General features: G+C 37.7%; 1 protein-coding gene across 13 annotated transcripts in view; it reads left to right on the top strand.

Moving 5' to 3' along the window:
- SOX5 (SRY-box transcription factor 5) overlaps positions 1-12,656 on the top strand; it is a 1,095,444-nt gene that overhangs the window by 1,057,418 nt on the left and 25,370 nt on the right. For all 13 annotated transcript variants that reach the window (XM_066264766.1, XM_066264755.1, XM_066264754.1 and 10 more), the window contains one exon: positions 2,161-2,306. In XM_066264766.1, the coding sequence (XP_066120863.1) occupies positions 2,161-2,306 (146 nt within the window). The remainder of the gene's footprint in view (positions 1-2,160; positions 2,307-12,656) is intronic.

The following is a 12,656-nucleotide window of genomic DNA, read 5'->3' as shown; positions in this document are numbered from 1 at the left end:
ATTAAGAAGGTTGTTCAAGTCAGAATAATGCGCTGTTAAAAACAACCAACATTTAAAGTAAATATTAATCCTGAAGGTCTGACCTCAGTCTAAAAAGTTGTTTCCAACTCATATTTTATTTAAAAGAGCATGGATGTTCAATTCTTTAAATAACTTCCAGATAGTTTAATTCTGAAAAGCAAAATATACAGGGCATGGCAAACATAGGTTTACAGTTGATTGTATGGAAAATAATATAATTGATAAATAAAAACACAAGAATAAACTCTTGTACTCCATTTGCTTATAACTCTAAACCTACTTTTGCCTCCCTCCATATAGTAGCTCCAGCTTGCTCTTGTATGGACTACATGGGAACTTATCTTTTCTGCCTGAAGGAGATCAGAGGACAAGGCCTGGTCTGTGCACAGTAAGGGCGGGTGGGGACGGCAGTGCTGCACTAATCTCACATCAGCTTCTTCAATAGGAATATTTAAGCAGCAAGAAAGTATTCCATGTTTTTGGCAATCAGCAGATCAGATAGAAGAGTTAAGCTATACAATGAGGATGTGTAATCTGACATGATTAGACAAGGCTCTTTAGTACCAGAACATTCATAATTGAGACAAAGAAATAGTATTAATAACACTTTCCTAACACGACAGTTAGCCATTTTATATTTCCTTTCTTTAATCTTAGTGTTTTTCAACAAATCAGGGGATTTAATAGTGTGTTTTGGCAGATTAGAGGATTTATGGCCCAGATGTTTTTGTTCTAAAAATGGATTAGGGTGTAAAGTTTGCTGGAACCCATGGAACATGCTGAGGCAAGCCGGTCACTGTATGTGTGATTAGCGCCTGCCTTCTGTCTCACAGCCCCTCCATCTGTCACAATTCACCAATGGGTCTGCTTAGATTTAGCCGCATGTCACAAACAAGTCCCTTTTCTGGGCAATTTCATATTATAGATTCAGTTTATGCCATTTTATGCCCTAGTTAAAAGATAGGGAGAACGAAAGGTGAAGTATTAGCGTTCCTTTTAATATTTGCAAAACAGCATTTTCTCGTAGGTATTCTGCCTTAAAATCATTGGGATTATCACAATTATGTGCATCACATAAGTAAATACCCAGTGTTAAAATTAAGTTAAAATTAGTTTTGCTCTTTACACCTGTTATTCTTTATAAGCTATATTTTGGGTTTTTTTTTTTTTCATTTTGGCTAACTGGATTGTAAAGCTACAGATACACAGATACAAGATGGTCGTTTGACCATCTTATTAAGAGTGTGAATTAAGTGTGACTATACTTACCAGTAGCCACAATTTTTTTAATTATATAATTACAGGCACTTTGTTACATTCTGTGCTTAAAATTTAGCTTCTTAACTATTTCAAGTATGTATCCATAGCAAATCACTGCCACCTGTGGTTTATTTCACCATAAATGGATTCAGGAGCAAAATACTCTCCTTTGACAGTTAATAATGATTTATTTTTTCTGTAAAGAACAACCTAAAAGTGCTACACATAAACTTTAAATAGACCTTCTAATGCTATGAGACTGTCAGTTCTTATAGTGATAATTATCAATATCTGTATCCTATGGTAACATTCAAATAATCTTGACATGAACAAAACTTAAAGACAGGTGTTACTTTTGTACTACAAAATATTCAGTTAACTAAAAAGAGTTTATTTAAAAACTATATTTTAAACATCTTTCCAAATTTATTTCACTTAAATATTATATTTTTATTACAGATGTTTGACACAATGTTCATGTAACTATGTGAATTGGCCAGCATCAATTACTTATGCAAGGCCTAACTTTTGGTGGTGCAGTGGATAAAGCGTCGACCTGGAATGCTGAGGTCGCCGGTTTGAAACTCTGGGCTTGCCTGGTCAAGGCATATATGGGAGTTGATGCTTCCTGCTCCTCCTCTCCCCCTTCTCTCTCTCTCTTTCTCTCTCTCTCTCTTTCTCTCTCTGTCTCTTCTCTCTAAAATAAATAAATAAAACAAAATTTTTAAATTACTGATTCATTCATTTAGACAGATTCTTTTGAGAAATATATGCCAGATTCTAGCCATCACCCCCAAAAAAGAAGTGATTGTTATGGTTAAAGGTTGACCTATCCATTCATTTGTACAAAACATATTATTTGTTCTGTCATATCTTCAGGTTATTTAAATGACCATGATGTTGTCACCAAGGCCATCCAAGAAGCTCGGCAGATGAAGGAACAACTTCGGCGGGAACAGCAGGTGCTTGATGGGAAGGTGGCTGTTGTGAATACTCTAGGTCTCAATAACTGCCGGACAGAAAAGGTTAGTTCAGAATGTAACTGACTTCCCAAAACTACTTAAACTTCTTAAGTGCTTTTCTTTTTTATTTTCATCTTCTCATCATATCAGAATAATGGTTCTCCTCTCTTATTTCTTCGGTCAATACAGAAATCTCCATGTTCATCCTAATCAAAACCAGCCCCAAACAGGCAGGGTTACAGTTCTCTTGTATTTGTCTTCAAACCTTATTGACAGTGAATGTCTCCTTTTCTGCCATCCATTTGTATTAAAGTGAAATGGCATTTCAGATGTCTGAGCCTGAGTGAAAGTTTTGCTTTAGAGCTGCTTAACTTGCATTTGGGAATGAGCTGGATTTGAAACTGATGAATCTTCTTTAACCAGCATAAGCTTGGATGATACCCACACTCACAGTCTAAGTATCCAGGATCCCGAGCTTGTCATATGTTTCTAATGCAAAGCACTGTCAAGTTTTAGGTGACTGAACAATTGGAAAATTTGAATTTATTGTACAACAAAATGTGACTTTTAAGACTTGGACATTAATATTCTACTTGAGGCCAGTGAAACTTCTGAATATACCTGAGATATAACAATGTTAAATCTTTTTCTGAACTAGATTGTATTTTATTCAGGAAAGTATTATAAGTTATAAAACTTAACATGATGCACTTCTTTTAGTAGTGCTTGATATGTTTTGAAATTAAATTTTAAAGTGTTACTGCATCTTCTTTAAACAATTCTCTAGTTATGGAGATACAACAGAGAAGAAGGAAAATGATCAGCTACTTAGCAATACCTTGATAGTTAATTATCACAGGAAATATGAGTCAAAAATGTATTGTACAGAATGAGCAGTTGCTAATTTGGATAGCCTTCTGGTTTGCCAGGTTTTATAAAGAATTTAATATAGAATCTCTAAGAATCTAGTAATCTGCATAGTGAAGGAAATGTGTAGGCACGAACCCGTCAAAACCGTATCATTTTCTGGTCCCAACGTGGGTCAAAAGGTTGAAGAAATGGCAATTCTGTTCTGTTTCTGGAGGGTCAGTATATCATCTCTTTCAGTCTCACAATGGAAGAAGGCACTGGTGCAGCAAGAAGGGCACAACATTTTTCTAGCTAAGCCCCAGAGGGAAGGGGAAAAGCAAAGTGACAGCGCTAAGAAGGAATGATAGCAAGCATAAAGAAATTTATATTCAAATATTTAAACGTTCTTGAAAGGATGCTTAAACAGAAATTCCTTTTTTCTGCTCCCCATGTAGAAATGAGTTTAACACTCAGTCAGACGCTAATGCAAAGTGACTCAAGCTATTCCTCGCAAGCCTAGCTAAATTGCCGTTATTTGTTAAGCGCATTGAATTCAGCTGTGGATACAGCAGTTGGTTGCATTCAGCAAGCATCTGTACCGTTTTTTTTTTCTATTTAATCCTCCAAAGTAGAAACAACTCTACCTATCTCCCTCCTTCTCCTCCCCTGTGCTGCCTGGGAATTGTCAAGTGACAACCGACTAAACCCTTTTGGACAAGAAGCCTTCATCCTAAATTCTATAGACTTGCAAAACAGGTCTTGTGGTTGGATCAGGGAGCCCATTAAAAGCACTTTGATGGTATGGAAATACATCTTCAGGAAGCTCCGAGGCCCCTAAGCAGTGTGCTGTTTAACTCTGGTTACAGATCCGGCATTCACATCGGAGGGCAATAATTGTGCTGATGGCTTGTAAGGCAATAGAAGTACATAAAATAATCCCGGGCACTCCACCATGGCATTGCGAGATAATCTTCTCTAATACAGATCAGCTGTTGTTCTAACACATGACTTTCTGCTGGCTCCAGTGACTGCTCAGCCTTCTGAGCTCAGCCTTCTGATTAAGTAGTAGGAGCTGAACCATCTGCATTCACTTTGTTCCATAGTTGTCCATTGGTAGTGAACCTCCCTTTTACTTCTTGTTCCACCTCTGCCATCATACTTTATTTCTCAGATTAGCAACTCCTATTTGAGGTACAAAAGTCAGAGTTGCCTCCATTGAAAGCTGCTGCTTTCAATTGTTCTTTCTCTATTGTAGAATTATAATAATGTTATAAAAAGACCATTTTTGAAGTAATACTTGCCAAAAATCTGCTGGTCAATTAAGATGGCTTAATTCTCCAGAAGGTTCTCATTCTCCAACCTGTTCACCATGCACTTTCAATTCAGTTGAGTTACATCTTCAATTAAAATCTTTATGTTTTCATGGTTAATTTTTTAAGTGAAAATCTTAACATATGAAGGGGAGCAGTTTTATTATTGTAATGACACGGCAAACTCTTATAATGTGTAGAAAAATCTTTTCAGCACTTGAACTTTCAGTTCAGTTTGAACTAGTTTCTGCCTTAAATTATCCTTGACACCTGAGAATGAAATTAAAGCTCTCTTAGAAATAGGTACTATTGCGATAGCTTTTTCTGTTAAACTAGCTTGGGTGTTACTTCTACAGTATCAATGATCCACATGTATCTGTTCAATGCATGGGAATGAGATGATGTCAAAATCTTTTAATTAGTAATTATTCAACATTAGCACCTACTATGTCGTTAGAGATGGTGCTGAGCAGTTCAGGTACTGTACTGAATAAGAAAATATATCCTCTGCCTTTACAGTGTTTAGAGCTGAGATAAAATTATTCTGACCATAATCATGGCATATTTATGTTTATAGGCCAACCTATATGAATTGAATAAGAACCTATATTTCTTAACCTATGAGATTGGTTATATACCCAACTTGACAAAGGTGGATGCTTGTTCTTCCACATAAAGTGACATCATTATAGATATTGTGTATTTTCCTAGTACTGTACGTACCTTTTTAATAGGTTTTTATAGTCACCCAACTTTATCATTGCCAAAGCATAGGTAGGTTAATAGTTGGTTTGATATTTTGCTTTGTAGTTCTTTTTTTTTATTATAAATAAATTATTATTTTAATGGGGTGACATCAATAAATCAGGGTACATATATTCAAAGAAAACATGTCCAGGTTATCTTGTCATTTAGTTCTGTTGCATACCCATCACTCAAAGAGAAATCATCCTCCATCACCCTCTATCCAGTTTTCTTTGTACCCCTCCTCCTTCCCCTCCCTCTCTCCCTCCTTCCCTCCCCCCACCCGCCATAACCACCACACTCCTGTCCATGTCTCTTAGTCTCACTTTTATGTCTCACCAATGTATGGAATCCTGCAGTTCTTGTTTTTTTCTGATTCACTTATTTCACTCCGCATAATGTTATCAAGATTCCACCATTCTGCTGTAAGTGATCCGATGTCATCATTTCTTCTAGCTGAATAGTATACCATGGTGTATATGTGCCACATCTTCTTTATCCAGTCTTCTATTTTTTTTACAGTGATTAAAAGCCTTTAAGCAAACTCTTGAACAATACAGCAAGAAACCATAAAAGAGTAGTGTCCTTAACATGTTCACCAAGTCCAAGGTGGCCCCATCACCATGCCAAATCCCTGAAAAATGCAACCCAACCACAGTTCAGTCTGTTAGGAGCTGTGGACAGGAGTCCAGGAAAAGTCCACATCCAGGAAAAGTCCGCATGGCACTGGAATTGTTGTCACCATTCTATACTTTGCAGCTCATGTCCAAGTCCCAATGACCGCTGCTTCTAGCTGGTAATGATCCAGGTAGACTGGGAAAGCCATTTGCAGCATGCGTGGATATGGAGCTTCTGTTCTCCTCTGCCTGGAGAGATGAGACCACGTTGCTTTTCCCTGGAGCTCTGCGACTGTGGCATGGTAAAGAGAACCTTGGGATACACTAAGCTGGGTGGCAAAGGTAGATTCATAATAGAAGTTGGCAGAAGGGGGAAAGAGAGCTCTAAATTAGGAGTAGGTCCCAGCCTGAAATATGAGTGGGGCATTGAGGTAGGAGGGATAAAGGAAACTCTATATATTAAGCAAAGCAGCAGAAAATAGGACTATCAACACCCACAACAGAGATCTTTGAGGGAAGAATAAAAAACCTGACTATTCAGGCAAAACATAGTTAAGTGGCCCTTGTGCAAATGAGATCAGTTTACTGCTTCTTGGAAGAAATACCCTAGGCTCATCCACAGTGTCGTAGATGGGGCCGACAGCCCTGGGCATCTTCAGCCTTCAGTGCAAACCCCAGCATTCTGGGCAAGGTTAGGTCATAGGTGGCTGGAGCAGGGCTGGAAGAGACTGAACCCTCCCTTAAAGGAGCGAGGGGGAAACCTACCTTCCAGTGTCCCTGTTTCCTCACAGCAGAGGCATGTAAGCCTGGCAGGCTTTAGCTCAATGACCTTCCTTTCCACTATTGAAGCTTGCTTTGTAGTTCTTAATGAAAGACAAACAATATATGGTAACTTCCTCTTAGTTTGCACTATTATCTTCTCATATCATTTGAATCCCAAAAGGAGTTTTTATTCTCTCTCTAAAACAATACTCCCAATTTCCTAACCCTAGAAAGTATGTGAAATGTAAGGATTGGGTGTGATAAAGGAGAGAAAATGATATAAAGGAGCTGGGAGAAAGGAAAAGAGAAAGAAATTCAGATCCAGATCTTTGGAATACTGTAGTGGAAATCTCTTTTTTTGAGTCCACAAACCTTATACACATGAACTTTTCTTTACATTTCAAGTGATTGATATGGTTGTCCCAACTAAAGGTCTTAATTCTGAAAAGCTGTAATTGGACAGTGCAAACAATTAGAGGTGTAAAGAAAAAGGGATGGATGTTTTTCAGTAACATGTACTAAAACACATAATGTAAGTCATTTCTACTAAAACACATTTTAATTGAGGAATTCTAAAAGATTTTTCATTTCTTAACTTTTCTTGGAAGTGTTTCAACATACCCAAGAACTGTGTATGTCAGGTTTCTTGGAAACTCTGGGACATAGTGTTATTTATAATTGTCATCTCTGGTTAATTATAGCCTGGTTGTATATTTAAATTATGTTATCTTTTTACCACACAGCTCTTTTACAAATTAGTGTTACGGCTGAATAAGTAAGCTTCACAGGTAGAAAGACTCAGAAAGAAGACCCTTATATATTTGTTTTGTAAAAAAACACCCACTTTGCTTGATCAATATCCAAATGGAAATTTTGTCCATGCAATCACTGAATCCTCAGGTTCTGACTTTGTGTTTGAAGGTACCCATACCTTACAGGAGATTCCACTGGGCAATACGACTGTAGTAGCAACCCAATACTCTGGAATAAAATGAAGAATAGATGAGAACTGTCCCTGCCCTTTTCTCTCACTCTCAATGTTGTTATATTCTAGGAAGAAGATCCCTATACTGTAGTATCTGTTAGAAATGTATTTTATGACATGTACTGGGAAATCTAAGCACAGAAGTTTCAACACGAATTAAGGTTTAGCATATAATGAAGTAAGGAGCAGAAGGCTGGTGACAGTCATTTACCAGCTCAGTGATGTCAGAATTGAGCTCTTTGTGATTCTCTTGGTTTTCCCTTAGCGTAACAAAATGTTGTTCCACCTACAACTGTCCCATGAGGGCAAGTGGTCCCCAGAAAGAGAATTAGTTTTCTTTTTGCTAAATTTAGTCTTCATTCACGTAAGGATGTCTTTTACATAATTCGCATAGGATGTTTTACTGCAGTCCTCAAACTGACTTTCACAAACATCTTTTGGTAGTGCTGGGTCATATGCACATATTTAAGACAGTGATGTCTAAAGGAAGAGAGATTGTTTTAAACTGATTATGAATTATTTTCTGAGACTGAGAGAGACAACTTATTCTATCCTCCCTAAATCAAGGCATATCTTAAGATCAAAAATTATATTGGCAGGAAAGAAAAAAAGGACCAGAGTGGCTATTGGGTAGGAAGAGGCCATTGTGAGCCACAGCTATGTTAGAAAAATGATAACAGCCCTGGCTGATAGCCGAGTAGATAGCACATCTGCCCGGTGTATGGACATCCTGGGTTCGATTCCCAATCAGGGCATACAAGAGAAGCAACCATCTGCTTCTTTCTCCCATTCTCCCCCCATTCTCTTCTTCATCTCTTCCTGGGGCCAGTCTCTCAGTTGGTTCCAGTGTTGGCCTCAGGCACTGAGGATAGTTTGGTTGGTCTGAGTGTCAGCCTCAGTTGCTAAAAATAGCTTGATATTCAAACACTGGCCCAAGATGGGGTTGCCAGGTGAATCCCAGTTGGGACACATGTGGGAGTCTGTCTCACTTTCTTCCCTTGTCTCACTTAAAAAAAAAGAAAGAAAAATAATATAAAAGCTCTCTAAACTGCCCTGTTTTTTATTGTTTTATATTTGTTGTCATCTATGTAAATACTTTCGCTCTTCCACTCTTACATGTTAAGGGCCTTTGTAAATTACACACAAGTATGTACAAAAGAACACCAGTTGGTGACAGTTCAAATCAATAAATGTGTGTGTTCATGCATGCTCCCTACTTGGTAAGGCCAATTCTGTATTGCTTTTCTAATACAAAAAAGGTGTCCCTCACAAAAATAAACATGCAAATATGTGCATACCTTTCTAAAGGTAGAAAATTTATTCACCAAACATTAATTGCCTACAGTGTATGTGAAATCTAAATACCTACACACACATTCTATGATGCCAAAGAAGAACTTCTGAGGTTCAGTGGTAATTTTTTGCATAGAATAAGATAAAAATGTGGTGAATATCATGTATATTGTAAATAACAATTTACTTAGTAATGACATCGGTGTCTCTTTTCAGTTGTCAGTCTTCTTATAAGAAGCCTTACGCAGACGATATACCTAGACTGATTTGTAAATAAAGGTGAATTTGTATTACTCTAACACTTGGAAACTCTTCCATTACAGTCTCCTCTTTTCTGCCATTGTCATCCCTTTTTTTTTCCTTTAACAGAGTGCCAAACATGAAATGACAGTGACCAATGTTGACTTAATGTGGATGTTTAATAATGAAAAAAGTGTGTCAGTCCCAGCATTAGTTACAAATGGCAGTGAGTGTATCGGATGGCAGCGCTGTAATAATTTTACATCCATCATTCTTTACTGATGCTTCGCTGGCCATCTGATGGATGGGGCCAGCAGTGTTAACTCTTCAGAAACTGACACAGTATATCTGGTTCAGCATTACCTAACACATGCTCCTTCCCTTAGATAAGGAGGAGGCATGTGCAGAATTGCGAATTACAGGTTTTGCATCAAAAAAGTGAATAGGAAGGGACTCATGCCTCTGCATTCAGCAGAAGATTCTACAATTAATTAATGATTTATGGATGGCTTTTGTAGATGTTGCCTTTAGCTAAAGTGCATTAGAGAAGTCAAATTAAAACTAGATATTTCAAAGGTGAGAGAAGACTTCATGAAGGAGAAAGGCAGGTTAGGTAAAGCCTTTGGGAGGAAATGAGATATCATTTCAGCACGTAGACAAGCAGGAGCTTTTACTAGGGGTGTGTGTGTGTGTGTGTGTGTGTGTGTGTGTGTTTAAAAAAATAAAGCCCCTAAACTTTTAAACTCACTGGCTAGAAATTGCCTAGGAACAGATTAAAATAACATAAATGATCAGTATTTTCTCTTTATAAAAGTGAATACATATTATTTTAATCTCTACTTTACATATCATTATTTATTTGGTGGCTTTAATTAAAAGACACACAAAATCTGGTGTTGAATAGCTTGCCTTTTGTTATTGGAGTGTCTCTACTTTCAAATTTATATAAATGGATGAGGAACTGCTTTCTAGGCAACTGATTATTGGAAAATCTAGACCAGCTTTTTATGTGCAAGTTGGCATTTGATCCTTAGCTTTTCCTTTCTTTTGTTTTTCATTCATAAAACCTTCTTAATTCTGAGTGCCTTAGCTTAGCTAGGGAACACTTCTTATGAGACAGGAAGGGAGAGGAAAACCCCTTAGTGAATATTATCAGCACAGAGCAGCCAGTTTTCAAAGACCATGACAAAAAGGCAAAAATAGGTATTATGTCATCACCCATCCATCAGTCTATATGTCAGCCTTTCAATATTTCCAATCGACATTCTCGACAGGCTAGTACAAGTTAAAGGGGCTGCTTGTTTCTAGAAATTGAGTACAGGCTGTCTATAGCCTTTTGTTCCAGATGGGTTTTTTTCTGTGTCTTTTCATTTCTTTCTTTTCTTTTTGGGGGTATTTAATTGAAATACATGCCGAGTTTGCAGACTGCAAAGATCAGAGCTGTTTTCGTCCAGCAGTGGTAACTATGCATTAAACATTTTGATTTGTTTGAGCTTGAAGTTTAGTCCTTTTTGCCATTTGCTACATGGAGTTTGTGTATATTTACAGCCTCTGCATTTAATGGCCACATGCTGTACTCTCACAGATGGCCAGTGGAAGACTTCTCTTTCTCTTCGTATAGCCTGCTCTCAGTGTTGCTGCAGTTGTCACGGTGCCACCACTTGCAGCTAGCAAGTGCCCACGCTTGGTGGGGAGCAGTTATGGTGTGAGTTTTTAAGGAGCTTTTTAAAGGTTTTTTTTTTTTTCAGTAAACTTTTTATGGTTTAATTTTCAAGCCTAGAAAAGCTGTGCATGTTTTCAAACAGAGTCTTGTGTTCTTTACATTATTCTTGTAGAGGGGTTAGTGCAGGATGGTTCAATAAAATAGGCACTTAGGGCACACTAAATGGGGCTTTAGGGTAGACACTGACAGGCCTCCCTGATGATTCAAATTGTTTACTCATTTAAAGATTTGAGGATATACATAAAATAGTAGTATTTTTAAATTTTTATTGAATTTATTGGGCTGACATTGGTTAATAAAATTATACAGGTTTCAGTTCAGGTGTGCAATTCTATACTCTATCATCTGTATTGTGTGTTGACTACCCCAAGTCAAGTCTCCTTCCATCACCAGTTATCCCCTCGTACCCTCTTCTACTTTCCCTTGCTCCCCTTTTCCTTTGGCAATCACTATATAAAGTGAGTTTGAAACACTATGTAGGGAACAATTGAGACATTATTAAAGTATAATTATGTGGTAGATAGATAAAAGACTAGAAGAATAATAAACAAGGGTTATGTCAAAGTGACAGAGTTGTAAATTTGCATATATAACCCCACATTTCTGATTTTTCTAAATTTTTTATAAGTAAAATAAGAATCACTTTTGTCATTGGACTGGAATTCTTTTTTTTTTTTTAAATCTGCTCAGCCCTGGCCAGTTGGCTCAGTGGTAGAGCATCAGGCTGGCATGTGGAAGTCCCATGTTAGATTCCCAGTCAGGGCACACAGGAGAAACACCCATTTGCTTCTCCACCCTACTCTCTCTCTCTCTCGCTTCTCTCTCTCTCTTTTTCTTTCTTCCCCTTGTGAGGCTATGCCTCAATAGGAACAAGTTGGCCCCAGGTGCTGAGGATGGCTCTATAGCCTCTGCCTCCAGCATTAAGAAGAGCTTCATTGCTGAGCAATGGAGCAATGTCCTAGAAGGGCAGAGCATCGTCTGCTAGTGGGCTTACCAGGTGGATCCTGGTCGGGGCGCATGTGGGCGTCTGTCTCTCTGCCTGACACCCCTCCTCTCACTGAATAAAAATAAACACATAAATGGATAAATAAATAAATAAAATATGCTCTTAAGAATGATCTTCCCTTCACACTTCCTTCCTTCCTCATTCTAAAGGTCAAATAAGAAACGCTTCTTAGACCTGGGAGTAATAATGACTGCTGACATTTATTTTGTGGCTTACCATTTCCAGAGTTTTTTCATACTAAATTTCAATCTTATATGTACTTTAATATAAGCAGAACATTACATTTATCTTTGTTTTTAAAATAAAAACAACAACAAAAATGCCCCCTGAGATTTGAGAAGATGACAGGAATTCAAGTGGTAGATGCATTTCTAAGCCAAGATCCTCTGGCTAGAATTTAAGTTTCTTTCCTAATGCGCCATACAGGAGAAGTTCATGAGTGTTACTCAGTGCCTGTTAGATTGGTGTTGGTGATTTGTATTATTTAGTATTCTTTTTGAGTCTTTAATACAAAAATCTCATTTAAGTAATTGCCCTCTTCACAATTAGTACATCTTCTTTTCTAATTCTTTATTTGTCCTGTTTCTGCTCCCTTTTCAGGTCTCCTTTCTTCACCACACACCAGCTCTCTTCACCAGAAAATGAGCTAGAAAAGCAAAAAGAATATGTTCAGTCTTACTTATTTTGTTTCTCATGGCAACTCCGATAAAATGTGAAATTTTAGCTTTCATTAAAAGTGGGATTTAGCCTGACCTGTGGTGGCACAGTGGATAAAGTGTCGACCTGGAAATGCTGAGGTCGCCGGTTCGAAACCCTGGGCTTGCCTGGTCAAGGCACATATGGGAGTTGATGCTTCCAGCTCCTCCCCCCTTCTCTCTCTCTGT

This window comes from Saccopteryx bilineata, chromosome 1 (assembly GCF_036850765.1).
Source record: "Saccopteryx bilineata isolate mSacBil1 chromosome 1, mSacBil1_pri_phased_curated, whole genome shotgun sequence".
In the NCBI taxonomy this organism is placed as follows: Eukaryota; Metazoa; Chordata; class Mammalia; order Chiroptera; family Emballonuridae; genus Saccopteryx; species Saccopteryx bilineata.
The sequence above is the reverse complement of the archived record's forward strand: the minus strand, read 5'-3'. Positions and strand labels throughout refer to the sequence as shown.